Source organism: Arvicola amphibius, chromosome X (genome assembly GCF_903992535.2).
Source record: "Arvicola amphibius chromosome X, mArvAmp1.2, whole genome shotgun sequence".
Lineage (NCBI taxonomy): Eukaryota > Metazoa > Chordata > Mammalia > Rodentia > Cricetidae > Arvicola > Arvicola amphibius.
Genome location: NC_052065.1, coordinates 60,591,307 through 60,601,702, shown reverse-complemented (window position 1 = coordinate 60,601,702; position 10,396 = coordinate 60,591,307). Strand labels below are relative to the sequence as shown.

The 10,396-nt window shown below is 50.7% G+C and overlaps 1 protein-coding gene across 2 annotated transcripts; it reads left to right on the top strand.

The window, feature by feature from the left end:
- Positions 1–4,945: 4,945 nt before the first annotated feature.
- Cited1 (Cbp/p300 interacting transactivator with Glu/Asp rich carboxy-terminal domain 1) lies at positions 4,946–9,700 on the top strand. 2 transcript variants are annotated; one of them, XM_038317375.1, is made up of 3 exons: positions 4,946–5,042; positions 8,433–8,557; positions 9,089–9,700. In XM_038317375.1, exons 2-3 carry the CDS (start codon positions 8,498–8,500, stop codon positions 9,626–9,628), a joined length of 600 nt encoding a protein of 199 aa, XP_038173303.1. In that variant the 5' UTR covers positions 4,946–5,042; positions 8,433–8,497; the 3' UTR covers positions 9,629–9,700. The 2 variants fall into 2 exon arrangements, with proteins under 2 accessions (XP_038173303.1, XP_038173302.1); XM_038317374.1 differs by lacking the exon at positions 4,946–5,042 and adding an exon at positions 6,537–6,555.
- The last annotated feature ends 696 nt before the right edge of the window (positions 9,701–10,396 follow it).

The window sequence follows — 10,396 nt, the reverse complement described above, 5'->3', positions numbered from 1 at the left end:
CACTCATACCCCACCACACAGAGACAAACACATTTCAGAATAATCAATTATTTTTCTATGCATATATTAATTTTTAGCAAAAATTGGATCATATTGTATATGCTATTTTTAGGTACCATTTTATTTTAATTATAAAAATAATAAGACCATATTACAGAAATATGAGAAGAAATTACCCACAATCCCTTAGTGGCTAATATAAAAACTGTTAATAGTTCAATATACTTCCTTCCCATTTTTTTCAATTTGCATTCATAATTTTACCACTAGTAGAATACTACTGATTATGCACTTTTCAAGTTATGAATCTATTCTAATTGTGAAAAAACAATGTAATCATACTTCAAAAAATTTCAAAAAGGAAAAAGAAAAATATTACTCATAATTCCAATACTCAATTATAATCACTGTTAACATTTTAGTATATTTGCACCCAATATTTTTTCTATGTATACTTATAATTTCAACAAAAATAGGTCTCAGTACTTAAGAGGCTGAGGCCAAATAACTGAAAGTTCAAGGCCTTCCTAGGCTACAGAATAACATCCTGCCTCAAAAAAAGAAAACAAAATATACTTTTAAGGAGCTTAATAACTATAAATGTACATTTAATTAAAAGAAAAATAAGCTAGATGTGGTGGCACACACCTTTAGTCTCAGCTCCTGGGAGATAGGGGCAAGGGGATCTCTGTGACTTTGGGGCCAGCCTGGTCTACACATTGAATTCCTGGACAGCCAAGTCTACATAGAGAGACCCTATCTCAAAAAGAAGAAGACATTGGGTTGCTGAGATGACTGAGCAGGTAATGAGTCTGACGGCCTGAGTTCCATCTCCAGGACACACATTTGGAGCTACCCTCTGACCTCCACACATACACGGCAGCAGATGCACACCGGGCACGTGTGCACACATCTCCCACACGCGCCAAATACATAAATACAATTATGTAATAGAGAAAATAGAAAAGGATAATTCAGAATCATATCCCTTACTGGCACTGCCTCTCGGGTGTTTCTCTGGCTATTGCTTTATTCCAATAGTCCTCTGGGGTTAGAAGCACAGAAGCCTTCATTTTGGAGCCTTTGTACCCTTGGCACCTCGGCCTCATATTTATGCAACTTTGTACCCAGGGTTTGTATTCAATATTTTGTCATGAACAAAAGTTCTTAAAATCTTAAAATGAATTTGAGAGGTAGTGGTTAAGGTACCAAGGGAAGCTCCCTGGCCATAGACCTTTATGATTGGTTTCTATTATAAACAATTCTCCTTCATATATGTATATGTATGGAATGTGTGTATATGTATATGACAAAGAATTGTTTATATGTGTGTGTAAGTATGTATGCTTATTTATATGTAGCCCAGGCTGCTCTAGAACTTGCTGTGTAGCCCAGGTTGGCCTGGAATTTGCTGTGTAGCCCAGGCTGTCCTGGAACTAATGATCCTCCTGAGTACTAGAGTAACAGGTGTGTGCTACCACATTGGCTTTTCTAAATATACTCGAATAAATGTGTGTTAGGGGTGAAGGGATGGTTCAGGAGTCAAGAGCATTTAATGCTCTTGCAGAGGTCCTGGGTTCAGTTCCAAGCACCCACATAGCAGCTCACAAACCACCTGTAACTCCAGTTCCAGGAAATCCAATTCCCTCGTTTGACTTCATGCATGCATATGGTGCAAACGAAATCACTAAAGCGCAAGCGCGCGCACACACACACACACACACACACACACACAGACTTTTTTAATTTAAATTTGTACCTTTTAACTTTCCTGTACACATATTGACTATATTTTGGGGGTCTATTTCTACATTTACAGACTGACCTATAAGTGTGATTATCTTTTACCGACCCCATTTTTATATTAGTCACGTGGTCCAATCAGCTTTGGCAGTGGCGAGTGGAGTTTTGAAACCAAACCTGCATTCTCAACTTTTCCTTCCTGAGTTTAGAGAGCTCTTTCATACCCCTCCCAGTCTGATATTTCAATTACTCCGTCAGCAAGTGTTATTGAACCTGAAGGGTGTGAGCTGTGGCAGGGATGGGGGGGTCAAAGGAAAAGAATGAGAAGGCACTTTACAACACCAACCCCAACCCAGATGTACTAGCCACTTTACCTCCCAGCATCAATCACTGGAGCTGAAGATTCCTTCCTAACCTTACAGCTTCTTTTAATTTCTTCTGATATACATTTAATAAGAAAACTGAGAATGCATACACCACCAACACAACCTCTTATCCTAAGACCACAAAGCTAGCAAATGGCAGAGCAGGGATTTAATCCAGGCAACTGACCCCTGAACCTGCACTCTGGCCCTCTTCTTTGCCCTCCAAGGCAGCAGGGTGTAGGGCTGTAGGGTAGAGACTGCAGCCAGCCCCGCCAGAATCAAAACTCCCTTTCTCATGACTGTGCCAACTTGGGCACTTCTCTGAGGCTAATTCACCTTTGGTAATCCAACCTCACAGGACTGTCCTAGGAGTTGAATGAGATGATGGGAGAGAGAGGATACTCGTTGTCCGGCTCATGACTGACATTTAGAAGGTTATTGCTGGGTGAGCATCACTTCTCTCTTGGCTTCACAAGCTTGTGGTCTACTTGCTAAGTTGGAGAAAAGAGTTTAGCGGAGCTCTGAGCTAGCTCTGGAGTTGGCTGGGAAGTCAGTGATCTAAGGCATATTTGCCTAGAAATGCAAATGTCTTCTTCGCCCCCACTCAGTTTCTGCCGCTGCTAACCTCAACACCCATTCCCCCAAAAGGAAATGGGTGACTTTTCTGCTTCAAAGCTGAGTGCTTATAGCCCCTCTCATTTCTACTCCCTGAGAGGTGGGCAGTGGAGATGACAGGAAGTCACCCGTGGGGTGGGGGTCTTTCTGGAACTTGGGCATATAGAAATGTGGTGGAGGGCGCTCCTTTTTCTGGCCTTCAATGATCCGGATGGGGGAGGGAGCTAGCTGTTGAGCAACTGCTCAGGAGACACTCCAGAAGCTGAGATGAACATATGCCTCTTTCTAACAATTGGCCTGGGAGCCATCCAATAGATGGAGGGCGGATCCACAGGTCTGGGATCGGGAGCCTGCAGCCCAGCTGCATCCTGTAGTTTAGGAACCATCCCCAGAGTCCAAACAGAGGTGGAGGGGGCAGGTCAGGGGTCCAAATTAGCAACCGTGATTCAAAAGCCTAGCCTAAGATCGCTCCTTCTCCACCCTTGCTTTCACAGAAACTTTTCTCACCCCAGGCAAATACCGAGAGGCTATGGAGGTGTACCTCTCCTACTACCCGAGTAAAGCTTTAGGGTCCCACAGACAGCGCCTCTTCTCTGCAGGAAAGACTCACAGTCTTCGAGCCAAGTGAGAAAGTGTAGCAATGGTGTGTGGAGTGTGCTTGTTACCCGGGTTGGACTTGCAGCAGAGTGGCTGGGGGGGGCAGCAATGAGCAGCGCAAGAAATGCTGCTTTCTAGCCCAACAGGGGTAAAATGGGTTTCCCTAGTTATCCATCCAGGGTACTCACCCCAGCTTCTTCAAATGCCAAAGAAGGGCCTAGATCTGTCTCTCCATTGATGCCCCCTCTTTGTCAACAAGCTGGTCATTTCATCAACAAACAGGTCTGACTCTGTTAGAAGAGCGAATTCAGGGCACTTGCGATCCTAAAAGAAGAAGAAAAAAGATCTTCAGGTCTTCAAAGCCAATTATGACACAAGGCACACGCAGTGAAAATGCCTTTGTAACATTCCTCCCCCGTTTCCTAAACATCATACTTTTTCAAAAGGCCATGTTTTACAAACGATGTAAAAACTGAGCTGTTGAAAGGAGAGGGTGGGAGGGGTGGGGGGCTTGATTACAGGGGTGTAATCTTGGTGGCCTTCCTGCAAGGGGTGCGGTGGGAGTTTCCAGCCTCAGGGAACATGCCTTGAAATGAGAAGCCCCAGATCTCTTTTAGTAAGGATTTGTAAGAAAACGTACCAACACAAGAGAGATGTGCTCCAAGTGAAAAATGTTGTTCTTGCTAGATGTGAATAATTATATAATCATAATAAAATAACCTGGCATCTTGGGAAGGCAAGAAGAATCTCTGCGAACTCTGTGGCAAGCTTTTCGAACCCGCTGCCTGTTCTTGGCTTTTCCGTGAACCATGTGAACTGCATGCGTGCACCTAGCCCCACGGTCCCGTAGAACAGCATTTCTCAGCGTCGTCGCATCCTGCCTGCCTCTTTCTGCACTGGATGACCACAGGACAGAAAGCCTTGACATCAACCCTGGGCCTTGAAGGAAGCCACGGCGGCTGCCACATGATCCCTCTAAGTAGCTCTGAACAAAATGTAGGGAGTGTTGGGGGAAAAGTCCCCTCCAACCTCAGCCCTTCCACGATGAGGTGAGGCGATGTAGCCCGAAGAGGGCAAACCAGTTCACAGAAAGCCCTGCAGGAAACTAAGACCGTGCCTTGCCTACCCCGTCCCGTGTGCAAGTCCCTCCTGTGGGTCTTTCTCTAAGCCAACAGCTCTCCTCTCTATCCATTGAAGCCCGTCCTGGCCACCCGCTTGATTTAGGTCAGAAAACAGACACTAACAGCTCTCCCTCGCCTCGGTGAAATTAGTAAGTGGAATTTATTGGGCAAGTCCATGCTGGGTGGTGGGGAGAGCCCACGTCCTGGGTTCGGGCTGCCACCAGTTTTAGAAACATAGTTACGGGCCAGGGCACTGGAAGAGAAGTGACCATAATCTGGAACCAGGAGCCCCACCCAGGTGACTGTGTCTTGCCCCCAGGGCTGAAGGGCCGGAGGGGACGCACGGACTCTGTTCCCTAGCCCGCCCTCCGCTTTCACAAGATCCACGGTGACTGCACCAGCTCGAGCGCCTTTAAAGGGCCACACACGCCAGCCGCCGCTATAAAATGTTCCCAGCGGCACAGCTGCAGAAGTGCGCTGCCGAGCTGCGGTGAGGAGGCTCGCTCCGCCCGGCTGCTCCGCCCACAGCCTATCGGCGCGGGGCTTCTCCCAGCAAGGAGGACCAGACTAGAGGAAGGCGCTGCACCCTCTCGGGCCCTCCGTAAGTATCCAGTTCAGATTTTGCCACCAACTCGTCCACGAGCCAGGATATGTGCTAATAATGCCCTAAGCTGGTTATAAAGACGTGAAAATTGGGGGGAGAGGGAAAAAAAGGGGGGAAAGGGTCTGTCCTTTCTGGGATTCCTAGCCGAAGCCAGCCTGCTACCGTGTGCCTGTACGCCAGGGCTCTCCGGGCGGCAATGGGGGCTTGAAAGCCCAGGTCCCCTCGCCGAGAACCAAGCCCGGTGGCTTGCTAACGCCACCGCCCCGGAGTCCGGCGCCGAAGCTGCGGGTGGGCACCAGCGCGGGCCGGGGCTGCTAGGCGCTGCACGGTGCGGTGCTGCGGCCGGCGCGGCTGTTGCAGCCTTTTCCTAGGCGCCTTGGGGTCGGGTGGCCGCCCGTACGCCCGGCTGGGGGAATCCGAAGGCAGCGAGCGGCTCGCGGCGGCGGCGTGAGTGCCAAGGGGCTGGGGGCTCGGCCGCTTCGTCCGCGTCCCAGCCCCTGCGAGCTTCCCTCTCTCTTGGGCAGGCGGCTTCGCGGAGGTAAGCCGGGCCGCCGGGCAGGGCGCTGGACTGGGGCAGCGGGAGACGAGGACACCGCCAGCGGCTGAGCGGCCCGCCCGAGGGGCTGGGGGACTTGTTTGCTGCTGGAGGTGCCCGGGCCGGGGGGACGGCAGGCGGCGGGACTGGGAGACCACTTGTCCGGAGGAAACCGCTGCAGCACCCCTCCCGCGCCCGCGCTTTCTCCAGCTCTGCTTCCCCGACTTCGCCAATAGCCGGGACTGCATCAGGCCGCTCGGGAGCCGCACAAAGCTCGTGTTTCTTTGGGGGCTGGAGACAGAGGGGCTGTGGGCCGAGTGTCGTCCAGCTGATGGCTGCAAGTTGCAGCATTGGGGCAACTTGCTTTTTCTCCCCCCACCCCACGCAGCCCACCCCGCTCCCTGCTCCCGCGCACACACCCCTCTCGAGGGGAAGCGGCGGCGCCCAACCCCTACCTCCGCGGGACGCTTGAGCTGGGGTGGGACAGCTTGTCGGGGCCATGCCACTTTTTAGCCCTGTGACCTTGGGTAAGTTCTCGCACCTCTCGGCACCTCGAACGTTCGCTAAGCAGCCCCGGAGCACAGGCAGCTTCGGATGCTCTGAGGACGCTTGGAAGTGTCGGTGAGGCGCGCGAGCCGCTGCCACTGGCGCCAAAGTGCGCCCCCGCGCGCGGAGACGCTACGGGTCCCCAAAGTCGCGCTGACGCGGAGACCCCGTGCCTCAGCGCCTGTCTGCTTCCGAGCACCTGAGGTAACGGAAGCTTAGGATAGCAATCACTGCTGCTCTCTCCAGGCGGACAGACAGGGCTGCGTCCGGCCAAGCTACGCACTGGTGGCCCTCACTGGTCGCGTCGAGGAGGCCTGGCGAGCTGTCGGTAAACAACGGGCTGCGTGGAGCAGCGTGCAAACCAAGCTGCAGTGCTGTTTGGATTTTTTTTTTTTTATTTCTCAGTAGCGATGGAGATGGAGACTACCGGTTGGTGCCATTTTTTAACTTTTGCTCCCTGGACAGGTTCATGACCCCCCACCTGCCTTTCCCTTTTCTTCACCCCTGTTTCTCACAGCCCCCACCTTGGGCGCGGGCGAGAACAGATGCAGGGGGCGGCCAGGCTGGGCTGGGTAGCGGGAGATGCCAGCCACGGAGCCGGCACTTGTTGCGCGGCTTTTTCGCGGCGGCTCGCGGCGGCTTCGCAGTGGTCACTTCGTGGCTCGTCCAGACATTCGTGAAGCAAGTTGTTCCCCTCCAATGGGCCGAGGGGTGGGTGGGGGGTAGAAAATGGGGTCGCGGGGGGCAGGAAATAAGATCACCTCGGAGACGGGCTCTGCGCTTTCCGAGCGGGCTGGCGCGCCTCGAGGGGAATGTTATAAGGGCCTGCCCTGAGAGGCGACACCAGAACACACGCACTTTCCTCATATTTTCTAACCCCTGTTAGTGTTGCTCTTGGCGGGGGGGAGGCTTTTTTTCCTTTGGACATTTGGGTACGGGTGGCATACGGGAGGGAGAAGATGGAGACGAAGGTGAAGCGATAAGGAACTTGCTATAGTGGCGGTGCTGGCTCTCCTGATGACAAGGCGCTAGCGATAGATGGCTGAAATATAGATGGCTTGCCTGAGCTCTGTACTTCAGTCAAGCAGTGGTGCGGGACCCAGCAAGTGCCCCCTCCATGTTTTCTCCTTTTTTCCCCTGCCTTCCTTTCTCCCAGTAGGCGGGTGCTGAAGGGGAAAAAGGATAGTGGTACCTTTAGAAACCAACGCATTCTTAACAGCCGCTGGGGGTAACAAGGAGGGTAGAGTCCCAGCAAAATTCTAGTCTCTTTGGGGAAATGACTCTTGGGTTCCTTAAGATGACAATGCTAGAATATATGAGGGTTTTAAAAATATGCTTCCAGGAAATAAGAAATTTTAATTTTCAGAGTTCGAAGTGGTTTTTTTGGTTGGTTGGTTGGTTGGTTTTGTTTTTTTTTTCCTTTATTCTCTTATCTCTTTGGCACGTGGGCAAGGAAATCATTTCTTTAGAAGCCATCTGAATATTTCGGGTATGAGGACTTGACCTATGGTCAGGAGAGCTATGTGGCAAAGGACTGCTAGATGCTGCTCTCCAAACTGCTGCCGCTGCTTCCAGGCTGAAAACCATCGGATTTTCCCTCCAGGAAGAATCCTTTCTTCTCTCGTCCCCACATGGGTGTGGCCTGGCTATGGGCTCTGGGACAGTTGTCCTAGGAAAGCCCAATCTAGGTGCTTGAGACATGGAGGAACTGAGCTACTTCCAGCTGTTCTGTGACTCCTGATGCCTCGGAGCCTCCAAAACACCCTGGTCTGCTGTCTTCTTGTAGGCATACCCCAAGACAGGGCTTTGGAGACTCTAGGGCATCCTTCTCCCGAATTCTCACTTTTCCCCAGTCCCATCGGAGACCTGGACCTGGCGGCTAGTGGTCCATTGACTTGGTGCGCTGCTTTCTCAGGGACATGCCTGCTCTGGGAATCAGGAACAGCGCCACCCCTAGCTCTGGACTCTGAAATAACCTGTATGAGTAATGTTCATGTGTTCTCTCTTGGCATTGGGGGTCGTTGTTAGAGCCTGGCTGAATAGAGCATACTCCTGGCCTCGGGTCAGAGTTCACCTCAGTCTCTGCTCCCTGCCCAGATCCTCTCTGGTTTTTGTTTGTTTGTTTGTTTTTTTTTTTTTTTTTTTTTTTTTTTTTTTTTTTTTTTTTTTTTTTTTTTTTTTTTTTTTTTAGTTTAACCTGATCAGCGTCCTTGTGTAGCTGAATGGATCCTGACTTGGAATTTTCTAGTGCTTCCTTTGTCAAGAAAGCCTTTCACCTTTATTCATTTTTTCTTTTTTACTTACAGACCAACAGCTCCAGCTGGAGGCCTCAACTCCCACCGATTTATCTGACTTCTGCCCAGACTCTGAAATGCCAACTATGTCAAGGCCTGCACTTGATGTCAAGGGTGGTACCAACTCTGTGAAGGAGGTAAGTTTTGCCACTTTACCGATGGAGATAGTGTGGCATGGAAAGATGGACTTTAGGGGAGGGGGACATGCTCCTAGCCTTCCTAGGTGTGCATGTAGCCAGTGTGCTAAACCAGAGAAGATACAGCAGGACTTTGTCAAGAAAAATGTGAGTAGCTTTTGTCTAAAAGTGATTGAATTGAACTCAGTATGGGTATTGAAAGACATACAGCAGGAAGGGAGCAAAGATGCAGAATTGAAACAAGACCACTGTAGCAAAGAGATTATAGTGGGGCTGAGGAGAGGGACAAAGGGGTGCCCTTTTTAGACGGGGGGGGGGGGGACATTGAGTAGCAAGGGAGGGAGGCCCACTTTGGATAACTTAGGAATCAGAATCATAGTAGCAAAAGAAACCTCACTGTCCAGGGGCTCTTCCTGTCACCTGCCCACTATTAGCACAAAATGCAGGGCATGCAGGAGCAGTCCAGATCCAGTGAATGCCAAAAAGAAAACCAGGAGGAGGGCTACTATGGTGTACCTTTCTGTCTTCTAGGATGGCGACCAGGAGATGAACTCTCTGGACTACTCCGACCTCGAGGTGAAGGATCACAAAGCAGTGGCCATTCTGCACTACCCTGCGGCCAACTCAAATGGAGCCAAAGCCAATGGCGCTCCTGCGAGCGCCTCTGGATCAGCATCTCCTGTAGGCTCTCCTACTGCCAGCCCTTCTAACAAGCCCCCACCCTTCAACCTGCACCCTGCCCCTCATCTGATGGCCAGTATGCAGCTGCAGAAGCTTAATAGCCAGTATCAGGAGGCTGCAGCAGCAGCTGCTGCTGCCACTCCAGACCAACCAGGGGAGGAAGGGGCCCTGCAAAACTGGGGTTTCGGGGCCCAGGCGGGAGGGGCAGGATCAGCCACTCCTCCTGCTGGTTCCCAGAGCCCTACTGTCATTGATTCTGACCCAGTGGATGAGGAAGTGCTGATGTCTCTGGTGGTAGAGCTGGGGCTAGACCGAGCCAATGAGCTTCCCGAGCTGTGGCTGGGGCAGAATGAGTTTGATTTCACTGCAGATTTTCCCTCTGGCTGCTGATGCCAAGTGTCCCTAAAAATTGAGGAACAAAGCCACCAATTAAGTTGTAAATAAAAGTTACTTGCAAAGAGATAACTGACTGAGTGTGTTCTTTATCGATGTCTAAAGTTGTGGCGTGCACTCTGAGAGTCTTGTTAATTCTGGGTTGCAAGAGTCTGAGGAGTTTGGGGAGCGTTAGCACAGGTGGTCTCGGAACTCTTGCTGCTGCCACCACTGCCCTTACCTCCTCAAGAGTCCAGGTACTTAGCTTCAATTCCCTAACACCCCACAAACACTGTCCTCTTGGAGGTTGAGCACAGGAGCTGGTGGTCAAGGCATTCTTGGGAGACAAGCTGCTTCAAATTTGTCAGCAGCTTCCTTGCCATTGGCACACCCTTGGCTACATGGCATATGCTCCCAACTCTAAAAGCCGGCAATCCAGGTTTGAATTGATGGCTCAAGAGTTAAAAGCACTTTTTGCTTTTGCAGAGGACTGGGATTCAGTCCCCAGCACCCACAATGGGCAACTCACAGCCATCCATAATTCCCGTTCCAGGGCATCTGACATCCTTTTCTGACCTCCAGCATCAAGCATGTTTGTGGTACACACATATACAGGCAAAATGCATACACATAATTTTGTCATTAAAGCAAGATTCCAGGTGCCTTCTTCAAGCCCTTCCGACATTTCCTTGTTCCTCCCCTCCAAGCCTAGACGACTTTGAGCTAGCCTGTGCGTCCCCTCATTTCTACCTCCTTGGCCTACCCTGTGTGAGGATGTCCTCTTTG